Genomic DNA, 17122 nt, shown 5'->3' with positions numbered 1-17122 from the left:
AGATTTTTTCAGTATGGAACCCAAACTTTCAGATTGGGATGGCCGTAGTATCTCACGTGAGACACGTTTGATTGATAAAAGCCTGTTAATAATACGCTCTTTTTCAAACTTAACGGGATATTTTTGTTTCTTCAATGACAACTTTGGTTTTTAACCCAAGGCGTTGACACCTCTTACTAACAATCTCACGGACACATGGGGTTCAACGGACCCCACGCAGAAAAACAGATCCTATTTGCGTTTTATTTTATGTATTGACTTGAATCTTGCGCCAAACGCCAATTGAGAACTTCTAAATGATTTAATAGTTATTTCTTATTTAAGATTTTAAAATAGTATAAAATCGATAAGAAACAAAAAGTCACGAGTTTTATACATAAGATACATCTTTTTCGTAATTTTTTTATGTCGGTAACGATACGAAAATAATTCGCATTTAAACCTCAGTCAGGTCAAAATGATAAACTTTGATGTGGAATTTTTCGCGAACGGTAAGTCTTAGAAGGTTAAAACTTGGTTAAGTTTCCAATCTTAGTACACACTAAAAGAGAATAAATTTTCAGACAAGTCAATTTGTTGACGTCCAGATCATTCGTTGATAATTGGTGGATTGGCCCATATACGAGTAACGTAGTTTCACATGAAACACAAAAACACGGATACATGTACATCTTTTATTTTTTTGAATTGTTCATTCTATACCGATAAATGTATGAAAGAACCGCGAATAAACATAAGATTTATTCACCGGTGCCAATAATGTTCTCAGTCAAGGATACTCAATTTGTTTCTCCTTAGTGTCAAAAGATTGTTTGATTGTATGTTTGTTTGACTTCACATTACGTATTTCCGACATCCCGATGGTCACAGGTTAAATGGGGTTCAAAACCACATTGCGAATTTGAATCGTTGGGTAGTTACAGCGGGGTATATAAATGTTAGACCTTGTCAACAGAGCTGCCCAATGATAGCGAACGTGAAAAGTGCGACTACAAAAGTGGATTCTAGTCGATTCTTGTGCATCTGTGTCGCCTGCTACGTAAAATGAATAGGTAGTAGCAGTAGGTCACCGATAGCCTTAAATCGGTGGGAATCCACATCCATACGTGTACCTGAAGAATGGGTATAATGTAAATCTACAAAAAATACAGTGAAGACCAATAGATCAATAGACAGAAAATGCGACATGGAGAGAAAAACGCGTCGGAACTTTGTTTTGAAATTCCGAGATAGCGATTCCTCATTCTTGAAAAAAAAAATGTTATGCGATGAATGGAGAAGAAGCGAGCAGAGTACATACAAAATATACGTAATACCCGAAATTCTCTCTCACGGCCTTGATTGGCAGCATAACTTTGACTGAGGTAACATAATTTAATCGCTTTGATCAAACGGAATTTCATATCGTTATCTCATTTCGACCCGAGCTCGGTGCTCGTCGCGAGTAAAATTCTGCAGAGCGTAACGAGACGAGGGTGGACTTTTAATTATTGCCTATACCAAGCTCTACTTTAACGACTAAGAATTTTGTGCTGGATTACTTTATATTCACAATAAAATCAAACCAGACACGCTTTACATACAGTGCAACATTAATTGTAAATACATACACACATTATTATTATTATTATACTCATTATAAATATACTTGCGATTTTCGACAGTTTCAGGAATTCCATGAAACTGGGTCGCCTATACATATTATACAAGTCTAATATAATAGCTGATACGTATTGTATGAGTTTTGACGATGAAAATTTGAACCAAATAAATTATTTGAACGAAGTGCATGAGACATACTTTAAGTACCAACGCAAAAGCGGTCACTGGAATACCTATTATAGAAAATATACTTACGTATGTATATATCATATATACCATTATACGTATACGTACCTTCAATTTAATAGATTACATGACATGCGACGTACAGTGATCCCAAATTCCGAAAACATGGTCGACCGTAGCAAACATCGATTAATTTTGGTGAAGATCTCTATACAGAGTTGTCACGATCGGTGATTACAAATCCAAAGTTAAATTTAGAAAAAAACAAAATAGTGGTAGTTCATTTGAAATTTTTTGTATATAGATTTTCTGAATCGCTAATGGCAAATCAAAAATCGTTTTAGAGGGGAAAAAAAAATTGCCGACTCAATATGGACGACCACTTTGTGAACGATTTATTTGACTCCCATGGAATTCAATGGTCAGGAGTTTTTAAGATTGCTGAGGATGAATATGAAGTCAAACTTCAATAAAATGCGAGTGAAAATGATGATTGCAGATAAACTAAATGAAAATTTTCGTGATATTTTCCGTATCTGTGAACGTCGTGGAAGAAAAGGATTGAAATAACGTAATTAATCTCTATTACAATGATAGTGAAAATTTATTTCCCTATAATTTTATAACTTCTCATTCGTTATCCGATGAATGCTGTGAAAAATCATTGTCATCTTCAACATCACGACCATAGCTCGTATTAATTATAATACTGTTTCCGTCTTATTAACTTGTTTCCATTTTTGTCTGAACTTCGATACCAATTAAGTAATGACATCTTTTGATGCTACAAAATCTATAGATATTTAAATTCTTTTTAACACCTCTGTTCCAACATGCCTTTTGCCACGGTGGTATTTTTGTTTAATATCGTTATCACAAATGAGAAAATTTTATTTTTTGTGAAAGAAATTTCTTCGGTACGACTCACAGGTTCTGTAAAAATTAAACCATCGGACGAATAGATAAATTATTATCACCAATTTCTTATGAATAATATCTCATACGCGAAAATTATGTCAAATTAAAACTGGAACATGCGCGGATTGATGCACGTCCACAGATTATCGCATAAAAATTATAACCGAAGCTAAGTACGCTGATATCGGCCGGTAGTTTTTTTTAGAACTTTCCAATAAACGTTCACTGAACATCTTCCATTTGTAATTTTGACTTATCGCTTTTTTTATAATGATTTTCAAGAATGGGACCAAAAAATACTACCTTTGTTATTAATTTACTAATTGATGTATTATGAATATTTATTTTGAGTGACACGTTGATATTGTACCTCATTTTTGGAGACGAATCAAAATCAAAATCAGTCAACTTTTTGATATTCTATGTGCGCACGTGCGTTTGATGAATAGATGGAATTGATGGATGCACCAGGAGCGATGATGTGACACGTTGTATGGTCACGAACAAAATAAATTCTTGAGGCAAGTTGTACTAGATGTACCACTACAACTATTTCAATAGTCGAAAGTCCCTAGAAAAAAGAATCATTTGTGTAACTTTTGGCCACTCTTCCGGAATTTGGAACCACTGTATGACGGATGTACAATAATGGGGAAGAATAAATAAGGATCAAGGTGGCTCCCGTGACTTTCAATACAAACATAAATGTCAGGAAAATTCAATAAGGGGATAGAAAGTCTTGAATTTCTCAATGACGTGCAGGAAAAGTGAGGATGACAGTTAAAATTTTACAAAACAGCTAAATGAAAAATGCTGCTAACATGATGTCTTATGTGAGTGTGGGATATTATTATTTGCAATCTTACTTATTTACAAGACTTCAGATTTGAGTTCCTGTATGTAGAAGACTTCTATGCACAAAAATGTAGCAATGTCTCGGATGTTTTTAATTCAGACCTATTTTGACTAGACTATGTAGCGCACAACGCAACGATGCTGTCTCTCGTGCTGCAAAAAGTACTATACGTATCAAAGATATACTCATTCTGCAAAAAAAAAAAATGTTTTATATACTTATTTTTATTGTATAACATTTTTTATTGTGTATTTATGCAACTTGGTAATTTTAATTTTGATTTGCTTTTTTAAACATTGGTGAATAAATAACATTTCGAGGACTTTCGCTTGGTTCGCGAAGTCGCATACGAGCAACCATAAACGAAACAAGCACAGCACGGTAGAAGAGTGAATAGAAGTAAATTCTAGTTTGACCAGCATTGTTAATGTAATATAAATATCTCTATATTATAATATAATTCATTTTACTTTATGCCATTCTATACATCTTCAAGGCCATAAAACGAGATATTCACTCGCTAAGGAGGGTAGTATTTTCACGCCAATCGATTACTTTTGCCTCTCTATGACGAAAATCAAGGAAATTTCGTGATGATTAATAATAAAATAATATTCAGCAGAGGCGTTGCTTTATTTTAAAAACCCATTATTCAAATGTAATTCATATTCATCTATACCTCCGAAGAGACGATACTGAAGATTTATTACGGCAACGAAATGATGCTTTTGAAATCTTCCTTATTGTTACAACGATAGGAAAAAATGCACCATCTCTAACTTCAACGTAGGTATAGTTTAATCATTTACATACTATTATTACGAGATAAATTCAGCATCAAATCTTTCATTGATACAAAAAGTTACGTATATTCTGTACACTGAGCCCCTTGATTTTTTCGGGATACTCTTCGTTTTATGAAAATATGTAAAATCCGCCAAAACCGAAACTGCATTAAAGTAAGTCTGGTACATTGCTGATCACGTTCCCAAAAATTACAAAACATTGGCACAAGACGTTATGTATCAACATTTGTGTAAAGATGAAAGAATAATGAAATAAATACCAACGTTTTACAGTAATTAGTATACATGTATATCATATGATACATAGATCCTTATTTCCTTGCTGAAAATTCCTTAGGTAAGATTAATTTTCATTACGAAAAAATATCTCGAAGAAAAATATTCATTCAATTGCTAATCGAAGTTGTTGTATCCCTAGTTCACTATTAAACGTTTCTCAAGGCATCTGAAATCGTAGTACAAGTGGACACAGAAGTCCCCGATGATTTAGAAAACACATTTTTCAGAATGGATGCGTCATGAATATTATACGGACGCAAAGAGTTTAATGCAAAAGGATTTCAAGCGTGCTTAAAAAAATTACTGAACATGTTGTTAGAGCAATATACGCATCCAACAAAAATTTCAATAATTTCGATAACATTATTCACGAAAGTCAAATTTATAGTTGATCAAATTTAGAATTTATCAAAATTTATTTTAGTTGGCAAGTCTTTTTTTAACTTATAATTAGTCTTCAACTAGTTATTCATTTCATTTGGTATGTAACTATTGAAATTGCCAACATGTGTATGAAGTTTTTTTGTAAAAATTTAACAATTTCCAGAAAATCAGCAAAGTTTACATTTTACAGTGTAACGATATAAATACAAATCATACTTCGGCGCCAAAAGCAACACCAATCACGACAAAATGTGATGAGCGAAGAATATCCAATCAGAGGTTGATAGCGGATCGCCTATCCGGCGGACAGGTGGATCTCGCTCTCTACAGGAAGACGCCGAGGCGACAGGTCGCCGTAAATTCCTCGTACGACGTAAATTCATCGTTTCCTTGCAATCACGTACAATGTGATTATAAATTGGCAAGAAAGTTCAAACGCATCCACCTACAAGTTTTCACTTCAAAAACGAACATCAAAATCGATATTGGATCCAAATGGACCTCAAAATCAATAATTGGTGACGATCAATTATTGATTTCCTCACAAGATCATCACCAACTTTAACATCTACAGAGCCGTGGAGCCATCCATTTCACCAGGACGATTGTAGCTAAGTTAACAAATAAATGAATAGTAGGTGCCTGTGCCACATTCATTCATTCGTCTTCTTACTGTATACGGACAACTTGTGTTACTTTCTTTACCTCACATAGACTACTTGCTGTAATTTAGAATCCTTTTAACGTCGAGTAATTTTTTTAATTTAGCGTCATTTGAACAGCAAATAGTCTCTTTTTTATGTCTTTGTAAATTTAACGTAGGCGTGTTTTAACGAGCGTGATTGAGTGTGTGAATGATTTATTGTTATCTTATTTATTGAAATATCCCCGCTGCTTTTTTTTGCATTTACCTTCTCGGATCAAAATTTCAATAAATAGGGTCTCTGTCCAGTGAACAAGTATTCGTAATTTGTGTGTATTTATTTATTATTCTTACCATCCTTATATCGATTTTTTCATTGTATGAAAATTCAAAAATAAAATTGTGGCGTGAAAGGTCGCAGCCCGACAAGTAACGTCACAACAGTGAGGAATTCGGAGAAAAGTACTGTTTTTTTCACATATAAATTTCTGTTTTAAACCGTAATGCTTATAACAGCAAATGCAAAATATTGAAATCATCATTCGAGAAAATAATTCAGTCACACAGGTTCAAGCCAAGCGTTATCTGGCTGCTGATTTATCTCAGTCAAATATTGAATATCAAATAACCTTCACCGTAAAAAAAGAACACCATCACATGGAACTTGCAAGAAATCTCAATCGAGTATTCGGAAACGAAATACACAGGTTCTATTCACATTCTGAACTGAACTCACGGTAGCAACAATATATTGATGTTTTTTCGCCACGTGGAATTTTCAGCGCAATTCGCTACGTCTCAAGAAGCTCGTAGCAACTCAATCCGAAAGGGTTGTTCGAGGTGATTATGGAGGATGAGGTAGAGCTGGCAAGAGGTAGGAATTCAGGAACGATGGTATCAAGATCGAAAAACATAAAGCAGAAGGTCGAAAATTGATCGAGTGCGCGATCCCCTATAATACACTTCGGTCAATTTCCCGTTTGAAAATCTTTTAAAAAATATCAATGAATCATTATACATATATACACGAAAACTTGTATAGGCAATGCTGCTGAAGTTTTTCATCGCGATTCATCTAATTATACATATACCCATGAAGAAAACATTGAGCTTTCAGCATTACTTTAATGAAATGTCATATCTTACACCTGTAGGTAGCACAATGTGACACATACAGGTAGGTTTCATATCAAAGAGTTGGAAAGTAAAATATATATCTACCTATCAAAGCTGATTTGTATAATTGAAACGAAGGTAAGTGTCATTCACAGGATAATTGTTCAGCAGAGTGGCAAAGTTTTTTTAGTGAACGAAAGGCAAAGATCAGTGATTACTACAGGTAGTAATTTCCCTTCTCTTTGAAGTATAAAATTATTAGTATTCTTGTCGGGGATCGTGATAACCTTTTTGGAAACCCCTGACTAAGCCCGTAGCTGCTATCGACGACCATTTATCAGCTCCGAAGCATGTGGCAGTTTCATTATTTTGTACAAATTGGCATCACTCCAAACAGGATTTCATTTTTGGTCGAATCAACTTTAAATTTCAAATTTATTATAAAAAAAAAAAAATCATAATCACGAAATTAAACCTTCAAGGCCGTTAGGCGTGTTTTGTAGTGTAGGAGTGACCGAATGAATGAATATGTGCGTTTTCGTTTGATAAACATTTCCGTTCGCTAGCTCATCCTGCTTTGGAATAAATGTCTCTTTCGCAAATCATCTTTACTAAATGATAAATGTGTCTCGATTTTTCGCATTGGCCTATCACTAATTGAGATCTTTGAATATTATCTAGTCCCCAGTCAATTGGCATAACCATTTCCAGATATAAAGTAAATTGGACACAACACATTTCTCGTAAGTGATAAGTGGTTAGTAAAATTGTCGGTATAATTTCTTGTTGATGTAATCAAAATTTATAGTTGTCAGTGAATAAGCTTGAAAGTAAGAGTACTGTTAGAGGAATCAGTTGGCAAAAACTCAACACTTCAGAATTGATGGTTTAAAGTTTTGATATTTTAATTTCTCATAACCGTCAGAATAACGTCACTTGAAAATTTTCAAGAAATCTATTTTTTCCATATTATATATTAAATTATAAGCACTTGAGTGGAACAACGCAATGGTCTGCGCCCCAATAAAGCCGAGTTCAAGGCTAGAAAGATCAGCACGTGAGGAAGTTGCGAATGCGGTAGAAAGCCTCCAATATTCTCCAAGAATAGTCGATTACGGGTAAGTGAAATTTCCATCCAATCTGATACGGAAATCAGCGTCCGTCAAAACCAACGTCAAGACTTCAAACGCGTCAACTTTAAACGTGTTTGTCTCGAAATTGCATTTACCGAACGGAAACTTTGATCGATCGTAAGGTGTTTTTACAAAAACTATATTTTCCAATATCCCTACGTGCTTCCCAAGCTAATCATATGTGTAACTGAAAATTTTTTTTTCGTTCCAGGTCAAAAATTGTAAGGAGTAATTCAGTGAAAAGTAATAAACAAAAAAAGCGCGTCACCCCTAAATACACCCTCGTACCATTCCCCATGTTTAGTAATATTCTCGTATACTATTTTGTTGCTAGCGAGTATCACGCACTGCCTAAGTGGTAACCAACATCAATTTCCGACGGTAAGGAAAAAGACAGAAAAGACAAATTAATAGAGCCTACAGGTATAAATTATCGAATGGTGTTGCAGAGGCGAAGAGAACTCTATTGGCCTTGATTGATAGAGAATCCCTCCATCAATTTCCGTTGCGTTCGTACAAGATCCTCTTGTCCCTCGGCCAAGTCTCACCACACCTGTCACGTCACTCGGTGATAGCCGTCGCCTGAAGCTCTTTGGCTCTTTATTTCTTCCCTTTAAATTTCGGTACCAGCCATTAGTTACCGCTAATCCAGTGGCAACAGGGTTGGGGATCGTTCCACCATGGGGTTTTTGAGCCAGCGTTGAGCACTTTTAACCAGTGTTGGGCATTTTTTAAATTAATTATATTCTAATTACTAATCAAAAATGTAATTTGTAATGGAAAGAAAGAAAATTACTAATAACAATTTTGATTTGTAATTAGAAAAATAAACAGTACCAACTACATTTTTAATGTGTAATTGGAAAAATTTTAATTACAAATTACGAATGTAATTAGTATCGCTTATTCGTCTAATTATAAATTACGATTGTAATTAGAATCTATTTTTCTTCCAATTGACAATTACGAATGTGATTAAAATCGATTTTTCTTCTAATTACAAATTACGAATGTAATTAATATCGCTTATTTGTTTAATTACAAATCAGGAATGTAATTCGAATCCATTTTTCTTCTAATTACGAACTACGTAATTAGAATCGAATTTTCTTCTGATTACAAATGACGAATGTAATTAGTATCGACATTTCTTCTAATTACAAATTACGAATTTAATTAGTATCGATTATTTTTCTAATTACAAATTACAAATGTTATTATTATTTTTTTCTGATAGTTACAAATAACCAATGTAATTAGTAATTTCGATGTAATTAATTACATAAAGTAATTAGTGGTGACCAACACTGCTTTTTACTCTGGCATTAAAACTCATCTAAGTAGAAGGAATGCATATTGATAAGCGCTGGGTCCTGAGTAAGCTGTCTTCGGCGTAGTCTCTATACTCTCTAGGTATTCCCTGACAAACAACCGTGTCGTCCCTACTGAAAATTATTCTATCATAAATCACATAACGTTATCACCGGTATTCCGATGTAGTTTGTCATGTAATTCAACATGTGAATACGACTCAATACATAACAAACCATATGATGAATTATAAATTTTGGATTATAAAATAACATACATAATAAATCATGTGACGAATCATAGGTTTCATAGTCATAATCATAGGTCATGTGAGTGATCTTAGAATGATTTTCAGCAGAGATCCTAGTTCGCATTAAAAAGGCGCGAGCCTTGTCATCTACTCATTGGCTGGCGGACGAAAATATCGCAGTGGTACAACCGATGAGAGTCAAACTATTTAGCACTTGCGCAGTCGGTCGCTGATCCTGCTAAGTTTCATTGTTTTCTTGCGGTATACTAATACACATAAATCTGAGAGATGATGGTGCAGTCACCTCATGAGCTGCCACTAGATACGTCTGTTGGCCCACAATTCAAAAAAATAAAAAAAATTCGTTCAATTCCAAAAAGAGAGTATTATCGACAGAACTTTATCAATTGAACGTAGCTCACGTGAGATTCTATGGCTATTCAACTCTGAAAATTTGAGTTCAGTACTGAAAAGATTTAAGCTTTCATATGAAAAACTCAAAAGTAAGATACCTTTTGATAGCGCATGAAAAAAGCAGTTTTTACCGAAAAAATTTTGTTTGAGATTGATTTCGAAAAGTTATCCAGATATGAATAACATATTCGGAGAGGAGAGAAATTTTCACGCAAGATACCTATGTTCTCATAATTTTTTTATGACTATAACAATACGAAAATAATTCTGATTTAAGCCTCAATTACATCGAAATAATAAACTAATTAGGTGTTACATTTCTCGCGAACGGTAAGTCGTAAAAGGTTTAAACTTGGTGTACTTTTTAATCTTACAATTAGTACACTTTACAAAATATAAAAATGTCAGACAACTCGATTTTCCGACTTCCCGTTCATTTGTTATTATATTCTATTCAAATGTAAATCCTAATTACCATATTGGTCTCGAACTCTGTGTAGAGACGCTGTATGTCTGTATGTTGTCTGCGCTTGACAACTAGGCTCCGTTAAGGCCTTATATACGTCTAGCAGTGCCAAAAATGCGCTGCAAAAAAAAATAGTCGTAGTAGGTCGAACCGGAATTTAGAATTTCGAAAAATGTAGCAATTTGTGGCAGTTTTAAAGAAAAGTGTAGGTTTAACGTCATAAATTTCACACTTTAATTATTTTTATAAAATTTTTAAATCAAAATATCAAAAATCCGGCTAGACATACTAAAACTAAAACTTTGTTTTACAAGAATTTTTTCTTAGTGTTGTGGATCACATGGTTTTCAATATAGTAATTTTCGTAAAAATAAGGTGAAACAAATTTTTTATAAAGTTTAAATACCAATAAACAATGTGTACCATTTATTTTTATTAATTTCTATTGTTATCCCTATTAAAAACGCTTTTTTCTTGCAGCGCATTTTTGATGCCGCTGGACGTATGTAAGGCCTTAATCACACGAAAGATGGGCAAGCCTCTTGCTGGCTGGTTTACACCGGAAGTCAAATATCGCATCAAATTTCGACCAACGCCGGATTTCAAAATTTTTCCGCCCTAGGCCCGTAACTTCGTGGCGCCCCTTTTAAGCAGTTTTTTTCCCCATAAAGTATAAGTCATAATCAATTTTCTTCAATGCATCAAATAAAACTTAGATATCATCTAATAATAACACAGCTTTTCCTACAAGCATGAAAGACTGTTAAATGAATAGAGATATGAAGAAAAATTGGTTTTATTGCACTTACATAACATTATTTCATCGTCAGTACATGGTACATGTATTGCAAAAGAAATCGACAAAATAAAATTATGATCATGTACATACTATCCAATAAATATTTAGGAGTAAGTTTTCCAATCAAAAGAGACACTGTCTTCTTGCTTTCGTTGCTGCAAATTGATCGATCATTTCTTCGCAGTCAATTTTTTGTAATTTTTCGGCGTGGATAGTTAGTAACGCGACAGCATTTAATCTTTCTCGCTCCATACTAGCTCGTAAATAACTTTTCACTCTCTTCAAGGTTGAAAATAAGCGTTCACCTGAACAGTTAGTTGCAGGCATGCTGAGGAAAATTCGCAATGCTATATCTACGTTCGGATACATCTCGCGTAACCCATTCTTTCGTAAAATTTTACACACCTGCAGTGCCGTAATCGAGTTCTGATTGTCGTCACGCAATATGGTTTTCAAGAGGCTGCTGAGGTGAATGCATTCTTCGCGTAAACTTTCTTCCAAGTCTTCAGGATATTTGGATACGAGATCCTTAGCACCAGTTGCAATTTCATTCGAATCCAACGTCAAGAGGTGATCCAGAAAGTTGAATTTTTGTTGCAGCTGACGGTAAGCTTGACTTCGGCGCTGTAATTCTGCGCTCAAAGTATCAATGATCGTATTGAATACATTGATTCTGAAATGTTCTCGACCGTTGTCCGGCTGCATATCACCTTCTCTGGTTTCGTCGACTTGAAGTTTTCTGGTTTTTCTGCGACGCGAATCGTATGCGTAGTTTTGCAATCCACATAACGATTTTCCCTTATTTTCGTAATATGTGAAATGATCAGGACAACTTCTCAAGTCTTGTAAGAATTCAGCGAGTGATGAAAACAATTGCAGAACGGTTGTTAGATCTATACGTTCTTCCTGAAGTTTTCTACTCACGCTGTTGAATCTCTTCAAAATCGCAGTCCACAGAGCGACCAAGGACGCAGTTTCCAATTGTTGTAACTGAGACAAAATTCCTCTAGCCTCGCAACGTGTTTTTGGCTTTTCTTGTTCATCCTCAGCCATGCATTCAAGAGCTTCGATCACGCCAGTCCATTCATCATGTAAAGCGTAACAAGCGTCATACCTGGCAGACCAACGAGTGGCAGAAAGTTTCTTTAGTACTCTGTTGACGTGCGAGAGAAGGATCTCCCAGCGATGTGTAGAAGCTGTGAAAAAATTATACAACTCTTGCAGTGTATAAAAAAAAATTTGCTGCTTCTTTGATTGATTCAGCCGCGCATTGTCCCACGAGATTTAAAGAATGACCGGCACATGGAATATAATCAGCCAATGGATTCAATTTGCGAATTCTCGTTTGCAATCCAGTGTAAGAGCCAGACATATTGCTGGCATTATCATAAGATTGTCCGCGACAGTCTTAGATATTTAGATCATACTGGCGCAATGCGTTCAAAACTGTGTCCGTCAACTGCTCAGCCTTATGCCCGGAATTCGCTATAAACGCTATAAATCTCTCCACTGGCTCACCATTTTCTGTGACATATCTTATGATCAAAGTCAGTTGATCAACATGCGCAATATCAGCCGTCGAGTCAACGCTTATTTCAAAGTACTTGGAAAGTTTCGTTTCGGTTAGGATTTCATCTAACAATTTATTATGAATTAATATGATAAATTCTTCGTAAACTGTTTTTGATAAATAGGATGTGCGTCCACTACCAACGTGAGCATTTAGTTGCAGGTGCTTGGCAAGAAATGGATCAAATTGAGCAATTAACTCCATTGATGCTAAAAAATTCCCATTATGCGGATTTCCGATTTGTTCGATGTTTCCTCGGAATGGCAAGCCTCTTCCAGCTAGATATTTCACAACTGCAACCACTCTTCTCAAAACATTTCTCCAGTATGATATCTCTTTATTCATTTGTTGGATCAGTGTGTTTTCCAGACGGGTTCCTACATTGCCTCTTGCTTTCAGACTGCTAACGTTCGTTCTGTGATATAACGAATTTTCATGACTCTCAATTCTTGCTGTAGCGTTTTTCCAGTCACGAAAACCTTCTCCAGTAAAACAATTAATTTCTCGTCCAAAAAGATAGCATGGTGTGCAAAATACTGCCCCTTTACTCTTTGAAAATTTAAGCCCACATCGAGGTTGACTTTCACCATTCTTCATTCATCGTTCAATAATTTTTAAGGAAACATATCTTGTCTTGTCTGGATAAACATTTTTAGAACTGCTGAAATCCATGTCCATGTTTTGTTTTGCGCCGTGGATTGCTACAAAATCACGAGTACTATCGTCGCATTTCCATAAAGCCGGATCTTCGCTCAGTTCGAAAGCAATCACAGCATTCTCAACTTCAATAGATTCCTTCACAGGACCAGGATGAAAAATTTACTCTACGGATTGGTGCGTAGACTCAACGCCAACCTCACAAGCTCCAACGTTCTTACCGCTCAAATTTCCACCGTCCTCTTGAGCTATGACAAGCTCTCCATCGCTAATCTGTCACACGTCAAATAAATTCGAATAGAGATAAAAAGATTTTTGTGTAAGTACAACAGTTTTGATAAAACGTATTTTTTGTGGTGCCAATTTCAGTTTCTCAGTTATCTATTCTAGTGTTTAGAATCTTAAAGCAATCAAGGATGTATATAGGCGGCACCTTCTCAATCAATAGTGACTTTCGTTGACATTATTGCATACTTTGTGATTAGACAAAAATCGGAAAGAATTTAGCCGCAATAAAAACGATATGAAAATTAATTTTGAATAATAATACTGCCCAAGAGTTATCAATAAATTGTTGAAGAAAACGTTGTTTAACAATTTTTTAAGGGATTTTTTTGTCACGTGAAATGTATTTGTTGATGTTTCTGACTATACATTCATTTTTAAATAATGTTCTCGTTATTTTGAAATTTTGGTTCTCGAAAATTTGTAAACGTTGTATTTACGATATTATCCGTTCAATGCCCCAGAAATTTCTCAATTGTAATATTATACGTTTTTTTTCGAATAACTTCTTTCATTTTTCAAAACTCAAAAATTTTCTAAAACCGAAATTTCAAAAGAATGAGAAAATTCTCCAAAAATTCATGTGTATTTGGTGACCAAAGCTAAACGAATAACAAGTAAAATGTTAGTAAATAAAAAAAAAACGTAGTGAAGAATATTATTTACAACTTGTGGTTCATCAGAACGTGAAGATATAGTTGACGAATCTTTAAAGAATCCTTGACTCTTCGGTATCTTACTCAATAGATTTTTTTCTTTCTCTTCTTTGAGCAGTTTTTTCTTTTTGCTTTGATACCCACTTAATTTTTGTCGATCACTCATATTTTAAGAAGAAATCAGTATATTTGCTGATACTCGTTAGTACTAACAAAAGACCGCCGTTGGCACCGTCCAAAGACTAACTAAATGCTCCGGCTACGCAGAAAATTAGCTCTGCAAGCTGGTTTGAACTTGCGTAAGCTGCAAGCTTCAACTTGAGCGCGCTAACAAAACACATTCGAGTCGGAATTCGTCGTAGAAGACTATGTTGCAACGTTGCAACAAAGTAATAAATATTTGCCGAATTGGACATCATATTTTCGCTGTTTTCTTTTCTACTATATTTCACGTAAAGAAAATTAACATAAAGAAATTCTGAAAAGTGCTTTGTGATTATAGGAGTAGCACGGTCTTCAGTGAAATCTACAGTAGTAATGGTCGCTCTTACCAACTAACTTGTCAAACTTTACGTTGCTAATCTTTGATGTGGCGAATTTTATCATCAATTGCTGTAGATTTTACCGAAAAATTTTACAACTTTTTTCTTGGTGCTTCTGGTTTCTTTATTTATCCTTGAGCATGAAGAAAAATCATGACGTGGCGCCCCACCTACCATGGCGCCCCTAGGCCCGGACCTGGCGGGCCTAGGCCGAAATCCGGCGTTGATTGCGACATCGTACCTATGCGGCTGCTACGTTTTATGCCTAACGTGTTTCTTGTTCAGTTTCAAGCCATTCGACGGGATATCAAACATGACATTAACAAGCGTGCAAGACATTTATATTTTGAGAAGCGCTCAGCAAATATAACTCGAGCTTAGGCGTCAGGGTTTCATTGCCAATAGTGCTGAGTCATCATCCCGCTTCTCCATTCTGCGGCTGACCAAGTCAGTCTGCATTATTTCTCGGTGACAAGTGTCTACTGTTATAGGATGGATTTTAGTTGTTTATTATTGATTAACGAAAAACGCTAATTCCCATAATGATTCAACGCTAGTACAAAGTACAAAGGCAAAATTTCTTAGCACGATTTACCTGAGATGAACGCGAAGGTTTTCCTCTCTTGATTGAGTTTTGAAATAAAAGTTTCACTTACCTTTAGTTAATGTGAATTGTTTCGGGCTATGTGGGCGGCTCTGCGTGTCCAGCGGGTACTGGATAAGGAATAAATTGCAAAATTGTCTCTATCTTCTCTAAAAGCACGCCGTTTAAAAATTGTGTTACACTATTTATGCACGATTGCTCTGGTGGCGGCAACTGAGTTATTGTCTCAGGCTGAGAAAATGATACGTTTTCTATGAATTGTTTACTATCACTTCGGAATAGATCGTTATTCTGCACACTTTCTAGCTGTTCCAATTTGATAAACTTACGGTGAAGGTAATCAATTTGGTTAACTCACGATATAGGTTAAGCACAATGATAAGGTTTATTCAATTTAAGTCAAAATGAAATTATGATGGTTGATTATTATAATAAAAATGATACTATTTAATTAGTATGAGAAGCACGGAATTTCTTTATAGTTATTAGGATAATTTACTTGTCTTGATTCTAAGTGATTTTATGAACTAGTCTGATTAAAGGTTTTCGGAGAACTGCTTACGTTAAAAGATTTTTGTAGACTCTGAGTTCTTGCCTCTTGCAACGCTCTCCTCAGTTCATTATTCAGCGTGCAGTTTCCTAACGTGTTTCCTTATTGGTTTCTTCCATTTTTATGGGAAGAGAACCAATACGAAAGATCTACGTATGTTTTAATAATATTTTGGGCCTCCTAATTCGCCCTGAACTACCCCTGCTCTCTGGGTCCAGTATAGTGGGTTAGTTACCCCCACTTTAGCCTTTCCCATGAGTGCGGGTAAGAATTTCCGTACTTGCATCATATATACGAAGATAACCTATTCTAGCCTTCGGTCGTCATTTCCCAAAACAGACACCACTTGAAAAGGTTTTATTACGCTGCACGTGCACTGCCATCTCCGACGCATCTAGTTTATCTTCACGAACTGTTGCTTGATGCTTAACAGTTCGGTTTGGGTTCTGACAAAACAAATAGCTAAAACCATAGAAGGCATTATAAAAATTCTTTGACCATTGGCCTGTGATATTGAGAGTTCTCTGGTGTGGTCCTTCTGGTACGCACGTGCACGTAAGTCTGTTTGGGTTCAGACGGTCGTTAATATTATTTAACTATCAGGTTAGCATAAACAAGAATAAATGTTTCCTAAAATGGTTAGAAGATAAAAGAAAGAACCGTATGCATGAAATGCATACGAAAATTCCAAGTAAAATATAAGAGTCACTTAAAACGAAATTATAATGGTTATGAGTATGTAAGAAGAATATATCAATCCATGGAATTGAATAGGTAATGCTAAATGAAGTTAACATTCAGGGGCGTTAGGCATCGAGGATGTGACACTACTCTTCCTGCTCGGTGTCAGAGCTATCTCATATTCTGTCGGCTCGACAGGCAGATGTCCAATAGTAATTTGTAATTGAAAAAAATCAATTATCAATTAAAAAAGTAATCTGTACTTTTCTCGATCTAATCACAAATTAAAAATGTTATTGATAATTTCTTTTGATTGAATTCCCAATTACGAAAAAGTAATTGACACTTTTTTTTTGTCAATTATAGATTAAAAAAGTAACTGACTATTTATCGAGTTTATTACAAATTAAGAAA

The 17122-nt window shown here is 35.0% G+C and overlaps 1 protein-coding gene across 1 annotated transcript; it reads right to left on the bottom strand.

The window, feature by feature from the left end:
- Positions 1 to 8330: 8330 nt before the first annotated feature.
- Positions 8331 to 13330, bottom strand: LOC124405880 (zinc finger MYM-type protein 1-like). Its single transcript, XM_046881147.1, has 6 exons — positions 13303 to 13330; positions 12874 to 13212; positions 12591 to 12798; positions 12460 to 12539; positions 11311 to 12359; positions 8331 to 8630 (listed from the first exon to the last, which is right to left on the bottom strand). The coding sequence occupies exons 1-6, from the start codon at positions 13328 to 13330 to the stop codon at positions 8331 to 8333; spliced, it is 2004 nt and encodes a 667-aa protein (XP_046737103.1).
- Positions 13331 to 17122: the final 3792 nt, after the last annotated feature.

The sequence above is a fragment of the Diprion similis genome, chromosome 4, assembly GCF_021155765.1.
Source record: "Diprion similis isolate iyDipSimi1 chromosome 4, iyDipSimi1.1, whole genome shotgun sequence".
Lineage (NCBI taxonomy): Eukaryota > Metazoa > Arthropoda > Insecta > Hymenoptera > Diprionidae > Diprion > Diprion similis.
Note: the sequence above shows the minus strand (reverse complement) of the source record. Positions and strands in the feature narration are given on the sequence as shown.